The sequence below is a fragment of the Micropterus dolomieu genome, linkage group LG07 (genome assembly GCF_021292245.1).
Source record: "Micropterus dolomieu isolate WLL.071019.BEF.003 ecotype Adirondacks linkage group LG07, ASM2129224v1, whole genome shotgun sequence".
Classification (NCBI taxonomy): domain Eukaryota; kingdom Metazoa; phylum Chordata; class Actinopteri; order Centrarchiformes; family Centrarchidae; genus Micropterus; species Micropterus dolomieu.
Genome location: NC_060156.1, coordinates 9,520,761 through 9,535,981, shown reverse-complemented (window position 1 = coordinate 9,535,981; position 15,221 = coordinate 9,520,761). Strand labels below are relative to the sequence as shown.

General features: G+C 39.6%; 1 protein-coding gene across 1 annotated transcript in view; it reads left to right on the top strand.

The window, feature by feature from the left end:
* Positions 1-510: 510 nt before the first annotated feature.
* LOC123973858 (dehydrogenase/reductase SDR family member on chromosome X-like) overlaps positions 511-15,221 on the top strand; it is a 34,919-nt gene continuing 20,208 nt past the window's right edge. The window contains exons 1-3 of the mRNA XM_046054208.1: positions 511-669; positions 1,766-1,873; positions 13,470-13,538. Coding sequence (XP_045910164.1) covers positions 564-669; positions 1,766-1,873; positions 13,470-13,538 — 283 coding nt within the window. The 5' untranslated portion in view covers positions 511-563. The remainder of the gene's footprint in view (positions 670-1,765; positions 1,874-13,469; positions 13,539-15,221) is intronic.

The window sequence follows — 15,221 nt, the reverse complement described above, 5'->3', positions numbered from 1 at the left end:
TAACATCCGCCAGTCAGCCAAAGTGCAGCTGGAGAGCTGCAGACATGAGCTGCACTGCTGCAGAAACATGTTCTTAAATCCTACCCTGGGAAATTATGGATCAAAACTAGTGTGTCATGGCTCTGTTGCTTCTGCCTTGTGTAACTGTGGCAGCAGTTAATAAGATAGTCAATGAGCCGAAGGGAGCAATATGTTGGATCTACAGAGAAGGATCATATAGGGGACATCAAGCAACCAAGCAGCAGCAACAACGGATTCCCCTACATCATACACTGATGTCAATATCAGTTTCAAGGTCAACTAGTCAGTGAGCTGGCAGAACAATTAGTCATGTTCGCAGCCTCAATATAATTTTAAAATTGGCTCAAGTATGAATATGTTTCAAAATAACCCTTTCCACTTTCTGTAACAAATAACTGTTATGCATTGAAAGGTACGACGAGGGATGAAGCAAGGATGGACGAGTTCATATTGGAACGTATCCCGTAGAGGAACCTGTCCGGGGCTGGCTCCTCCCCTACTAACACTACTGTCTGCTCACTCCGTTACAGGACCAGGCAGAGATGTTGTCTGCTATTCGGTGTAATCTTCTACCAGTTATCAAACTTTACCTGCTTGGTTTGAAGGTTCTGTTGGTTCAGCTGTTCAGCAAACCTTTCAGGTTGCCAGGTCAGTTCTTCTGACGTTAATCCCAATAATCAAAGTTCAGCCTAGTGTCACATTCTGTAACGGGGCAAGCTTAAGTTATGGTGTTGTGAGCAAAGACTGTACGGTTGTGAGTCATGACAGGTTGTTACACTGTGGTTAACAGCTGGCTAAAGATCATATACCGTAGGGATAATTAAAAACTTTACATTTAGCTAGGTGCCCGCAGAGACTAACGTTAACGTAATGCTAGGTATGTCAACGTTAGCTAATGCTAGTTAAACAAAAATGCAAAAGTCAGTGAAATAAAGTGTTGAATTGTTTATTATCAGTGCCGAATTCAACAAAATAGCTTAACGCTTCCTCCTCTTATCATGATATGTTCTTTTAAGCGTTTATATTTGTCGCCAAGCGATGTGAAATTAGTTATTTTCCTTTTTTTAACGCAGTTTGGGCTGGTGTAGCTATTCACGTTACACTCGGTTATGCACGTTCATCATCATATGCACACACGAAAATAAATTTAAAAAACACATCATTACCTGATGAAGACCACATACTAGGGAACCTGATTAAAGAAGAAGAAGGATCAGGAATACAAAAGTGGGTGGGTACTGTGGCCAGAAAAACCCCATCCCCTATAATGCCACTTTTAGGTTACATTACAGAGAACATATACTGTAACAAGGCTGATATCGATTCATCTGGGGTACAGTTTCCTAATTGAGATAAATGCTGGTACTGTTCTTGCCCACTATAGATGTCCCACCTTACTATGGCTATAAAAAGTGTTTTGTTAGTCTTTTTTCAGGCAGGATTTCTACTTTTGTGGGAAACCAGTCAGCTTGTTCCTCGAATCCATTTTAAGAAAACTCTACAGGCAACTCAGTAAAACTGTAAAATACAGCGTTCTTTTAAGAGGCAAAGGAAACATGTTACACAATACCGTAGGATTTTTAAAAAACCTAAGAAAAGTCCATCTGAGTGTCACAGACCATCTACAGGTCTAACTACAGGGATTTCTCATGTCATGTCTCGAAATAACGGCCTGTCTTGAAGGAGCTTTCTTATCAAATTACATTGTCCCTGATATCTGTGTGTCCTCTTGTGCCTCTGTCAGTGATGCCCAGACAAGATGGCAAGGTTGCCATAGTGACAGGAGGAGTCAGGGGAATCGGCTATGAGGTAGCCTGCCACATGGCCAGACTGGGGGCGCATGTTATCATAGGTACAGTATCAAGCACTACACCACTGACACGCAAGCAGGACTAATCACAGGAGATGCAACCTTTTGTATGTATGATAGAGAGAGGTTGACTTCCATCTGTTTACACTTGAATCTACAACCACAACAACAATAATACATATCATTTATTTTTGTTGTCCCTTTACAATAATATAAAATGCAACAAACAAAAAAAACATGTTAGAAACATAACAAACCTGGGCAAAATAATGTGCGCAACAAACTAAAGAAAAATGGTTGAAGCCCTTTAGATAAAAGCAAGGATATTAAAGTAAATTTTGAGAAATTAGATTAACCTCAGTAGATGGTGAGTGTTGTTCCTCAAACTTCAGGCACATTCCTAAATCCTCAGAATAGTTTTTTCACTTTGCAGTAAATGCACCCTGGAGAGTTTGAGACAGTATTCTGTCAGACTTAAAATGAAGGATTTCTAAAGTTTTACATCTGTTATTGGAGCTTTCTGTTAAAGGGGTATTTCAAAATGGGCGCTACATTAGAGTTACTGGCATGATAAAATACCTGTTTTGCCTTGGCTGATTGCTCTTTTCATTACATGCATGGACATAGGAGTGGAAAGGTATACTACCGTAAATGCAGTTTTACACAGTTGGCTGGACACCTTGACAAGTGTAGTACTTTTGAATTTAAATCTCGTAAAAATAAAAGGAAGTCCCGGTCAGAATCACGTGTCAATATCAGCAAACATGACACAGCACAATGTTAAAGCACTTGCTTGCACGATACATGGCTCACGATAATGGTAATATCACGATACAGCAATTCTGCGATAGACAATTCACAATATCTGTCTAACTATAATTACAAAATGCTTGTGAAAAAGTTTTCAAATCCAAACTGTTAGAAAACAGCACAATTCTGCAATACACATTTTTCAGTCTATAAATTAAAACTACAGAACTACAGAGCAGCTATGAAAAATTACTATAAAAAACATTTCTTTATAAAAGGCACATAAAATGTAAATTTACTGAATTTTTTCAGTCTAATATGTACATCACATTATACTGATAACTGTTCAGTGACACAGCATTGTGCTGCCCTGTCTCCACCTAGTGGTAGCAATATTTTTATGTATCGATATGATGGGCTGGAATATCGATACAGTATAATGGAAAAATGTATAACGATATATGGCTCAATTTTTTGCCACACCCCTAAGGCTGACATTCGTTTTACCCAGTTGTGCATCAGTAACACAGGGAGAACTGAAAAGACTTGTCAGGCTGTGTAGAGGACAGTTAACAGTTGTTGTGGTTTAGTCACACAAGGGTAAAGCAATGAGAACATGGTTTTCTTGTTGAGTGACAAGTTAGGTAACATTATTACAACTGTAGGAAAGTAATAAGCAGTTAGAAATGAATTAATTTCCAAACACTGGTCTCAAATACGCAGGATATTCCTCACACCTCATGACTCAGACTGCAGAGGGATATCAAACTCTGGATAATAAAAACTATCTGCATGGCTCGATCTAAAGGGTTGGGTGGGAAAACACTGTCCATCATCATAGCTGAATATCATGTGGGTTGAGTTGATTGAAATTATATCTTCTTATGATATACTAATCTGTGTTGTACAGTGAACACTACAGCTCTGCAGTGCCAGTCATTTGGGAGGCGTCCTCTGTGTGTGTCTACATGAAAGGCTGTGGCTGTCAGAGATCCTTAATTAGTATCAGGCGGTCAACAGCGCATTCAGATGCCTCTTGACACTCCGTTGATCTGTCTTAAGGTTTGGAATAACATCAAAACTGTTTGTTTTTATCATTGGAAAATATGTGTGATGCTCATCTGTGAGATGATGACTTTCAGAGCTCTGCTGGGACTAAAAGGCTTTTATCAAACCAAGTGTTAAATGCAAATTTAGAATTTTGATCAGCTTTTTTGCATAAAACAAGGTCTGGCATTGTTCCATTAATTATTTAGTAGTATTTTCTGTTGGTCTTATAAAGTAATATGACTAAAATGCTTTATACCATTTTTTTAGTATCTACATGAAACTTCATCATATTTACTGCGCGCAGAAACAAAAATACCAAGATTTCAAATGTATAAAGAACGTGACCAATATCCATCCATCCATCGTCAACCGCTTATCCTGCATACAGGGTCGCGGGGGGGCTGGAGCCAATCCCAGCTGACATCGGGCGCAAGGCGGGGTACACCTTGGACAGGTCGCCAGTCCATCGCAGGGCTACACATAGACGAACAACCACTCATGCCTACGGACAATTTAGGGTCACCAATCAACCTAGTCCGCATGTCTTTGGATGGTGGGAGGAAGAGAACCCACGCAGACACGGGGAGAACATGCAAACTCCACACAGACCTTCATGCTATGAGGCGACAATGCTAACCACTGCACAACCGTGCCTCCCTGACCAATATCCAAACTGTGTAAATGGTTAAAAATAACAAATTATGTCAGTAGTCCGGCATTTATAGCTGCTACCGTCAAAAGTTTGATACAAAAAAAACACAAAGACTTTAAGATACTTAATATTCACAACTACTTATGTACATGTGCATAGAGAGTCAGCTAAATGAACTTCCTTTGTCCATTTATATTTATCTTCATCTACAGTATATATCTCTCTTTCATCCTTCCTTGAAGTGTCGTCTAGTACCTACTTAGCAAGGTGATGTGCTGCATTGATCACTCACTCATCCTGGATCCCCCGAGCGACTAGATTAAATATGTTGATCACGACACCTCTGAAGTCTCCCCTGTCTTTCTCTTTAACGTTATGCATTACAAGGCTCCATCTGTGATTAACGGTTCAGCTCCTTCACACACGTCAGCGTTTTGTTGAGCCCTTTCTGAGTCTTGCCTCTGAAGTGAACATGTATGAACATGTAAATGTAAATAGGCCTCTTTGTGACAAAGGAACATGTTTTTCTCTCACACAAACCGATTTGTTGTCGGATCTGTTGTTGGCCGTTGAATAACAGCAGTCTATATTGGTGTGATTTTCTGCACCTTTTAGACTGATGAAGGAAGAGCCTCATGCTGTAAGAGAGCTTTGCATTGTGGGTGTGATGTAGCCTGTTGTTGCCAGTGAGCCAAGGCAACAAAGCCTTCGGAGTTGTAATTTTCAATGCTGTTGTATGGTGTTTGTACAAGAGTTTCATAGAGAGCTCTGGCTTCACAGCTTGTCTGTGGGCATTTGTTATGTTGTGGTGCAGATGAGGAAAATAAATTCCCTTCTTAAAGAGAGGCATTATCTCCCAACTACTTATGGCTGAAACGTTAATTTCCGGGCTGCACGTAAGCGAATGTTTACTGGTTTGTTCAGAGACGTTAGCATGGCTGTGCAGGTAGAGATATCTGCAATTATCTTCTTAGCAGAAGCATACTTCCAGTTTTAACTGCAGACATAGACAACTGTTTCCAACTTAGAAGCTTAAAACCTTAAGTTCCTGATAAACAGAACTGGCACAGACAGCAGGGTGGGCACACAACTCTGTGCATTGGTTGTCTGTGGATGTACTAGACACATGTGCAGTTGCTGCACTTGTTGGGACTTACAGTCCTCGTGGTCTTACATTTTAGTTGATGTCCACACAGAAGTCTGCATCACTTGGACTCTCTCAGATACGCAGATGCAGAAAAGATAATCTGGTCTTCAGAAACCAAACCATTTCTGCTTGTCCAGATGCTCCTAACTAAATTCCAGAGCCAAAAATCTGATTGTGAAGTGAGTGTTGTTTTTTGTGTGAGTGTGCATTGCATGCTTTTATCAGTGAAATGACAGGAAACAAGGGCAGAGTTAGAGATGGCAGTGACATGGAACAATGGTCCCTGACCAGACCCGTACCCAAGGTCAGCATCTTAACTCCTAACTGTGCATTCAGACCAAACGCGAATTTAATCCACGCAATGCTCTTCTCGCGGGGGTTTTAGCGCTGGACATCCCTGGGGTGTTCACACACAACGCGATGATGCAAATAAATACAACTCGCCATTACTACAGCTGTATGAACCCAAAGTAAACATTTTGCAGTGATTAAATAGCAATAAACGGATCAAACTGATGCCGAAATAACTACAATATGATGCAGATTTGTTAAACATATGAATTCATGCTTTGTCAGGTCTGTCAGCAAGACAGCAGGACAACTTCTAAAATGGTTGTTTTCAGGGCTATGCTATGCTTACTTGGTCATAGTAAAGTACAACGATAGCTGGAATAAAGTTACATACACATGTTTTCTGAACTCACCAGGTAGTTCAACCTCCTTGCTTTCTTTTCTCCCAGCAATGTCCGGTTTTTATATAAAAATTAAGTAGTGAAATCGCGGCTCTACGCATCTTTGCATTGACTTTGTATGTAAACTCACTGCCCCCAACGCTCACTTAGCTTTTGGTTTGAAAGCTCCATAAGACACCAGGAGACATGAGTGTGTGTTTATGCATAAACATAAATGTTAAAATATTATTACAGTAATCCTATGAAAAAAAACAGCATTTTTTTAAGCAAAGCTTGGTAAAAGAATTGCACAACAACTGATGTGTTAAAGTGACAGGCCGTATCATAATCTGCCCGACTTTGTCTGAATCTTTTTATATACTGATGGCATCCTGTTTAATTGTTTGTATTGTTGTGCTTTGTTCTTTTGTCTGGAGGGTTTAGCCAGGGATTTGTGTTTTGAGGAAGTGCATTTTTCTTTTCATCTAAGATTTTTCCCCTGCAACACTTCGCAACTGGCAGCTGAGCTAACTTCCATTAGCATTCTCCTCAAATGAACTCTCCTGTGGGGCTTGGTGTCATTCAGCTGCTCCCATTAAACTAACAGCGTCAAGTTTTACTCTTTACAATCACTGGGTACGGTTTCAACTGAAGTCAGTCATCAGAATTAGCCACAGGTCTTTCAAAGACTTGTGGTCATGAAGAGAGTGTTTCACTTGTCACAGCTAAACAGGGAATTTACCTTCACTTGAACTGTTTTACCTAATTCACAAATTACAGAGAGGTTGTACTTCCTGCCCAGAGACTGCATGCAAATGAACTCGAATAATTTTTTAATTGTACATGCCCCTTGCATATTAAACAATAAACTAAATGAGCCAATTGAGGTTGTAGGTTACGGTGCCCAGGTGAAACATCATCATCTGTGTTTGTAATAACTGCAACTCCTAATTGGTGTAACGAACATTAGATTTACCAACTATTGTTGGAGCATGAAATAATGGCTTTTGTTAATGCTTTTCTTTCTTCTTCCTTTCTTTTTTTTCTCTTTTTCACCTAAAGACAAGCATACATATGTGTAAATTATCAACACAGAAGAAGAATAAACAAATCAGTTTCTTCTTACAAGTTATTCACATAACTTTAAAGAAAGTGATTTCATGGTGCAAACAATTCCCTCCTTCCAGATTCTCAGCCGTGACGATTTGCTGAATTGCTGAGGAATGTGAATACTTTATTTATATACTTTATTTTAAGTATAAGTCGCGGATGACTAGCAATTTGATGACACCGCTTTTTTTACAACTTTTTGACATTTTATGGACTAGGCAATTAATCAGTTAATTGAGAAAATAATCAGCAGATGAAGCGATAATGAAAATAATTGTTTATTGCAGCTCCTCAAGCCCACTGCTAAATGTTAATGAGGGTTGGCTGTGTTATTTACTCTACTGCCTTTCTGAACCACGTCTGTTACTTGTAGATTACGAAAGGCATGTTCATGTTAGTGTGAAACGACAAATTTGGTTTAAAGTTTGGAGGCTGGAGGCCTGAGTGGAGTGGGAAATTGCAATTTTTTTTGTTGTTTATAAAATGAATGAAGGTTTGGTAACGCTTTATTGTTATTTTCGCCAGGTAACCCTCAGTATCGGGTGTGTTCATTTCTGCGTAGTGGTTCATTATTCAGCAGCTATTAATACTTTATAGCTGTTGATATGAGATCACAGTGATATCACAGCTGCTTGACAGTTTGTTTGCAGAGTCTGCATCAAGACGGCAAGCAGAGAGAAATATGATGGAAAGTAATGTTACGCATTAAAATTAGGCCATTACCACAGTAAGTAACAGACATTTGAGGTGACAACGATGACTCCTTACAGGGACACATTCAAAAACTATTCGGATACTGTGAACTAATTAGTAATCTTTTTGCGAAAAGATTGCCCTCTTCTGCTGCACTCTACTAAACGCATTGAGGATGCCGTGCACAGAACAGCAACATGTCTTCATGTGCTTGGTTTCCAGGGTGAGACTGCGTTTTTCTATTCAGTTCACGAGCTTTAAAACTTAGATGAAAACTCTGCTTTATTCATTCAGCGGGTATACCGAAAAGTCAATGTCAGAGTATCCTTGGAGACGGTTTGAGCAGAACATAAATGAGACTTGAGCCCTACATATGATAACACACACAAAATAAATACATGAAGACCTTGGTTAAGTTTCTGTTGTAGTACCAGACAATCCCTTGTGTATTGAAGTTGATCCCACAGGAGTCTCAAGTGTTTCTCCATTTGAAATACCCACACCTCTTGAGATAATTCATGAAGTGAGAATATTTATGGTAAAGTGGATCCCTCTCCTGTTATGGAGTGGATGCATATTTCAGGTGGAGTGGTAGCATAGTGCTTGTGTGAGGAGACTTTATGGTTTGACCCTCTGCACTGTCAAATACTTTTTGGATATTAACAATACCAGGTAGATATTAACCAGCGTGCAATTGTGCTTGAAGTGCTTTTGAGTAGATTCTGAATCAGAATGATGCCTTTTTTGCCTTTTGGATTTTTAAGAGAAAAGATTAAAAACAAATTAATTTCTGCAGCTGCAAAATATATTTTAGAGAACAAATAAAATAAAAAATAGGACAAATAAGATTGTGTTGAATACAAGAATGACTGGAAATATATGAATTACAACATGTATAGTGTGCAAAGGAACACCAGTAGATCCTACGAAGAAAAATGATAAATAATACAAATGAAGAACATTTCAAAAATATCAAATGTACAGTATCAATTCCTTTCTTCTTAAGTAATTGAATATAATAAGCCTTTTGGAAAAACATGGACACAACAGTCATTATGCACTTAAGTACCATATAAAGGATGAAACTATTTTTTCCCTGTGGTTTTCTGGTTTGTGCCATACTTTCCTTAGTCCTGTGCTTTCGTTCATGTTTACATTTACATTTACTCATTTAGCTGATGCTTTTATCCAAAGCGACTTACAATTGCTATACATGTCAGAGGTCGCACGCCTCTGGAGCAACTAGGGGTTAAGTGTCTTGCTCAGGGACACAATGGTAGATGTCTCACAGTGGGAATCGAACCCAGGTCTCCCACACCAAAGGCAAGCATCTTATCTATGCACAATCCTTTTGAACTGCATCCTTGCTTTTGGTCTGCATTTGGATCAACACCTCAGCCTTCACTCAGCTAACCCATGACATTAACAAGGAAACAGGGCACCATGATGATCAGCCTTGTCGTGGTCATCAAAGCAAGACTAAACTGTGTGTTTTCTTTCATTCATATACAATATTTTGATTTCCAGACCAAGACCATTTGCAATTCAGATATCTTAAAGGAACCTGCATTTACAGATTTCTTGTCTCCTTCTGTCTCCTAATCAGTGCCAACCACCTACATTTCATAAAATCATGAGTGAAGGCCGATTCTGATGACACAGACTGTTTACCAGCCTTCAAATATGCAGAATGATAGATAATAACTGATAACTTGTCACAAAGGAAATCATCTTTGTCCTCTGCTATAGCAGAAGAAAAAGTCTCTGGAAGCCAAATCTGTTACATGAGACTGTAAAGAGTCTTTTCCAGTCCCTTTAACCAAGAATCGTACAGATTTAGATTTACCTTGGGGAAATGTGTACATCCTTTTACACCAATGAGCCAGGTCTTGTAAGTGGTGAGAAACTGCCGCCTTTTTACACCTAGTTAAAAAAAAACAACACTCTAATATTAGAAAACTAAAATGTATAAAGAAAAACGTCTCATTCAATAGCACCCTTAAGTGTCGATATGCATATAATCTGTAAAAATGATTTAGAACTTGTGGACAAACCTCACAGTAGAGAATAACTCCCACACAAATCTGAGGAAATACTGCATTCTGCTCTACCAGATCTGAATTATAACTGGCTGACAGCCTCAAGTTGCACACTGATTATCTACATGGCCTGATCGCACACTTATTGATTAGCAAAGGTTTGATCTTAGAACTGATCCTGATTGCTCTGACATGTGCAGTACCACAAGCAATCTGCCTTAAAACCTTAAATCAGCTATTTTCTCATTAATCTTCCTCTGGGAAAAACGAACCACAGCATTTTTAAAACCCAGTTCTCGACCAAAAAAGATTTAAATGCCCTAAGACAAGATCCTGGTGTCTTTAAGGTACTATTATATCAGGTAGGCTGTTTTTATGTGTCCCAACTTTTGACACACAAACTTCTCTTCATAACTTTTGTGATTCCTGCAGCTTACTCCACACCTCCCTGTCTATGCGCTCAACATAAGCTCTTAATTATTCCATCAATGTCATGTTATTTGCTCCCTGCCTGTGTTGTACATTTTAAATAAAACGCTGCTGTAAAAAGGATCTATTTCAAACAAAGCTTGCAGCCTCTACCATCCCCAACACTGCATTTTTCATTGTGTTCTACTACTGTGGAATTTGTTGTATTTAGCGAATTTGGCCAGGATTTTTTTTTCTCAGTGAGCCTTTCCTGGTTAAAAAAACTATGTTTACAGTTTCCTGCTTTACATTGAGTGTCACAAGGGTGACTGTAGTTAAAGAATTACCAAGACATTACGACTAATCTGACAATGATAAATCACAAATTGTTGCACTTGCAGGTTAGACAACCAAAAATAAATTGTATGAATAAGACAGTTTTAGCGGTGTCTTCAGCTCTCTAGTTAACCTAAAGACATCAGATTAATATTGAGCTTATCATGCGGCGCCAGTTAGCTCACCGCTAGAGCATGCACGCTACATACAAAGGATGAGTCCTTGCCACAGCGGCCCGAGCTTGAGTCCAACCCACAGCCCTTTACTGCATGTCTTCTTTCTCTCTCTCTCTGGTTTCCTGTCTATATCTGTCCTGTCATAAAATTAAAGACTAAAAAGCCCCCCCAAATACTAATATATTTATTGAGCTTATTTATGGTATGTTATGAGCGTAATAAGTATGAGGTGTATGTTAGGACTTTCTTTCTCTATGTCACGCTCAGTTTATCCATTTGTTCAGCTGCAGCAAGATTATTTAAGTGAGTTAATTAGGTTACATTGTCAACCCTCAGCCCAAAATATTTAGTAGGCAAATTAATACCTCAGGGCATATTTTTAATCAGTGGCTATTTTAATGGAGAGCTCTGTCCGAAGGCAGAAATATGTATTTAATGTTATGTAGCATCCTCAGTGACTGTAAGCATTGAAGCCTGTTGAAAAGCAGCTATTTGTTTAAAAAACCCACATTATTATTTGTGTGTGTTTGTGTGACCCGCCATCCAGAAGCGCAGCATCCTTCAGCCCAGACTGAACCGCTGTGCATCAGGGTAAATGATGCTTTGCCCTTGAAAAGGCCTGCGTGATAATCCAAGATTAGTGTGTCTGTGTGTGTGTGTGCGTGCAGAGAAAAAATGAATATGTGCACTCAGGCTATTTGTGTGTATGAGTTTTGGTAAAAAGAGAGTTTGCATGCGTGTATATTGATACAGTATGTAGACTATGTCAGTATGCAGCACATCCGTACATTTGAGAAGTGGGAGCCAGCTAATGTGTGACTAATGTTTTGTCAATCAGTGTTTTGTTGATTGACTAATGCAACACTGATTTGTAGGCAGTGAGAGTATATGTTTATCTGAGTGTGTGTGTGTGTATGTTTGCATATGCATACATGCCACTAACTGTGCTGAGGAATGGTTCTTTGGAAAGTGCAGGTCAGTAAAGTAGACACCAGTTCTCTTGTCTCATTCTCCTCCATGTGACTTTCTCATATTTTCTTCTGTTTTTAATACTTTCTGCTCTTTTTCATAGAGGCAGGGTTTTAGAAATACAGTATACCCATTCATAGTGTACTTCATGTTGCTTTACTTATAGAGTGGAAATCCTGCTATTTTAAGCTCTCAGTGAGTACTGTTTTACAACTATTTTTTTTCCCCTCTGGATACCCAGTCAAGTTCCTATATTACACAACAGCTATTTTGAAAATGTTGCTCTTTCTCCTGAATCGAAGTGTCTCATAACAATCAGGCTTAGTTTTTATTATGCCTCTGTGCAGGCAATAGCCGTTATTCAACACCATAGCTCATGAACAGAAGGGGAGATTTTGACAGTTGCTCGGACACTGAATAGGTGACGCTTCAAAGGTCACTGTGACCTAAAAAATTGATTTTTAGCCATCATTTAAAGATGGATTGGGCGTTTCAAGATTCACACACATGTTGAGTGGGACAACACAATGAGTAAACAAAAGTGTTTTAGCATTGAATCAGGCCCCCACAAGCCTCTACAACCGATTTTAATCAGAGTAAAAAAAAAATCAAACGTAGGTAACATATCTATTCCAAACCTATTTGTCTCTGAATTAGCTTCAACACTTGACATCCTGAGTAGAAATGTAAGATGGAAACTAGCAGAGGCAGTTTTAAAATGTCTGTGGAACACTACTGGAGGAGTGAACACCATTCCTCCACAACGACACGTCAGAACTGCTCTCCGATACATCACTGACACATTGCCGAGGTCTGCCAGGTATCTAGCATGCCAAATATCTGGAAGAGTCGGCCGACTCGACATTCACATCCAGCCAATGAGAGCAGGCATTTGGCAGAGTAGGCAGCTACTTTTTACCGCAAAATACTTTTTACTCACCTCCAGCTCTCTCTAGCTCAGACAATCTCTGCTACCTGTGTGTGCTAATCCGTTCTTTCACCCATATTTTTTGTCTTTATAATTGGTATCTTTATAATAACAAACAACAGCTGTTTCGTGTGTAGGTTCGCGTCATTTCCTGTTTCACATTTCACGTGTGTTTTCTTGACAAAACGTGGTTTGGAGACCAGCATCGGGTGGCACAGCTGCTGTCCCTGTCGATTAGTCACGTAGTGTGAATGCCACAACGACTTCAAGACTTCCGTCACAAGACGGCAAGTTGTGTAGTCTGGGTTGAGATCTGGTGACTGTAAAGGCTATAGCATTTTATTCACATCATTTTCACACATTTACCAAACCATTCAGTGAGCCCTGGTGCACGGAAACATCTGCATTTGATATGTTTCTCTTTTATTTGTCCCCTGTCTGTATATGGTAGTATAATTAATTTTATTTTTTAATTACTGTACAGTTGTTGAAACCAGAGTTGCAAACAAGCTCTTCCTCAAAGGCTAAATGCTGTATAAAGAACTCTTTGTGGAAATACATTTTTTATAAGATGAAAGAACACTGGACTGACAAAAAAAAAAGGAAAATCAGTATTATTTTACTAAAGGCCTCTAAGGCCTTGTCAGACATTTTATTAATCTGTGTGTGTGTGTGTGTGTGTGTGTGTGTGTGTGTCCTTCTCTTTCAGGTGGGAGGGATGAGCAAGGCGGTCTGGAAGCCGTCAGAATGATCTGTGAAGAGTGCAAAGAGGCCAAAGGTAACATCGCGAATATGCCTGAGAACACATGCATAAACACACACAAAAATGCTCATACACATGTGTACTTGTTTTTTTATATGCCAGTGTTGGAAGATAAAGGGCAGAGCTGCAACTGTGTGTCCCGCAGGCTTGTTTTTACAGTCTTTACTAGGCACACACACATATAATTGCACACTAGCAGGTACACAGTCATGCAGAGACGCACAGAGCTTCCGTGCTAGCTGCACAATGTCAGGAGTGTTGTTGATGCACCGAGAGGAAGATGAGGATACAAGGGAAAAGGCTGTGAGATTAAGATGAGGAGGGATAAGTCAAGCAAAGTGTGAGGGAGGAGGGGCAGAGACAGACATGGATGGAGGCAGAGAGGGGGAGGAGAATGTGGCATACAGGTGAAAGAAAATGTGGAGGGAAAAGGGAGATGCAGCAGTGGTGATGGAGATGAGAGGAGACAAATGATAACACCGAAAAGATTTATTACTCCATTGACTAAAGCTTATGGTGTTCTGTGTAACTCCCATGTTGAGAAATTGATTCGGCTGGCCTTCACAGCACCATAAATTCCACCATAGTCTCATGACAGAGGAGCCTCATGAGTTATTCTTCTCTGTACCAAACAGCCTTGAGTCAGTAGCTGAGTACCTCAAGGGATGTTTACAGATTTGCACTAATACAAAAATCAACAGCTGATATAATTATTGGTGATTAATATTTTCAAGATAAACTTTGAGTTCTCTTTAATAAAATTATTTTATCATCATATCAATTTTTTTTTTCCTTTAAAAAAGTAGTATACTGTGTCTGTAAAACTGCATATAAACTTCGAGCATCAGTTGTTCCATGGCGGGCCGTTTTCACATGCGGACTCAAAATCTGGGAGAACAATTGCCTGCCATTAATTTTGAATACAACCTGTCATCCCAGCCCCGCGCCACCTGCTGAGCTACAAAGATTTAAAAGTCACCCAGCAGCACTACAGGGTAAAGTTGAGAAACGTTAAGCCAATGTCTGACATTGACACAATGCGAGTCACAGACAGGCGAGAGCCAATCGTGCTTGCTTTAATACCCGCAGAAACAGACTCTGCTGCACTAGTGGAGTGAGGAATCGCTACCAGCACAGATATAGGACCGCAATGCTAATCAGTCCTACCAGCTCAGGCACCATAGTTATAAAAACAGTTTCAATAGCGTGTACCACCCTAAAACAAAACAATGGAGGAAAAAAAGCTTTTCTGTACTTGGGAAACAAACTGTATTACAAGAAATTAACAGCGTCCTTGTGAATGTTATTGTGGCTGCATCAGAATACAACTTTATGTAAATATGCTCAGTGTGACACACACAGACAGAGCTACAGCTTAATGAGAGGTCACAGACTGCCCACTACTTTGTATCTCTGTGTGACCGCAGCTTGACATTGACTGAGTGATGGTGACTGAGAGCTTAAGAGAGGCACTCTATAAAGTCAACATAGCCATCTGCCATTAGCAATTTAAGTTTTACATCCTTATACAACATTCAATATTTCATATAGAATCCTTTGTGGAAGAATATTTGTATGAAAGCTACCCGAGTTTGCGAATGGTAGCCCTCATTCCCAACACACTTTTTAGTATGTCATTTTAACTTCACGAGTGGCATTGGCAAGCTCCTGCACACTCATTGCTGTTTGTCCTGACAG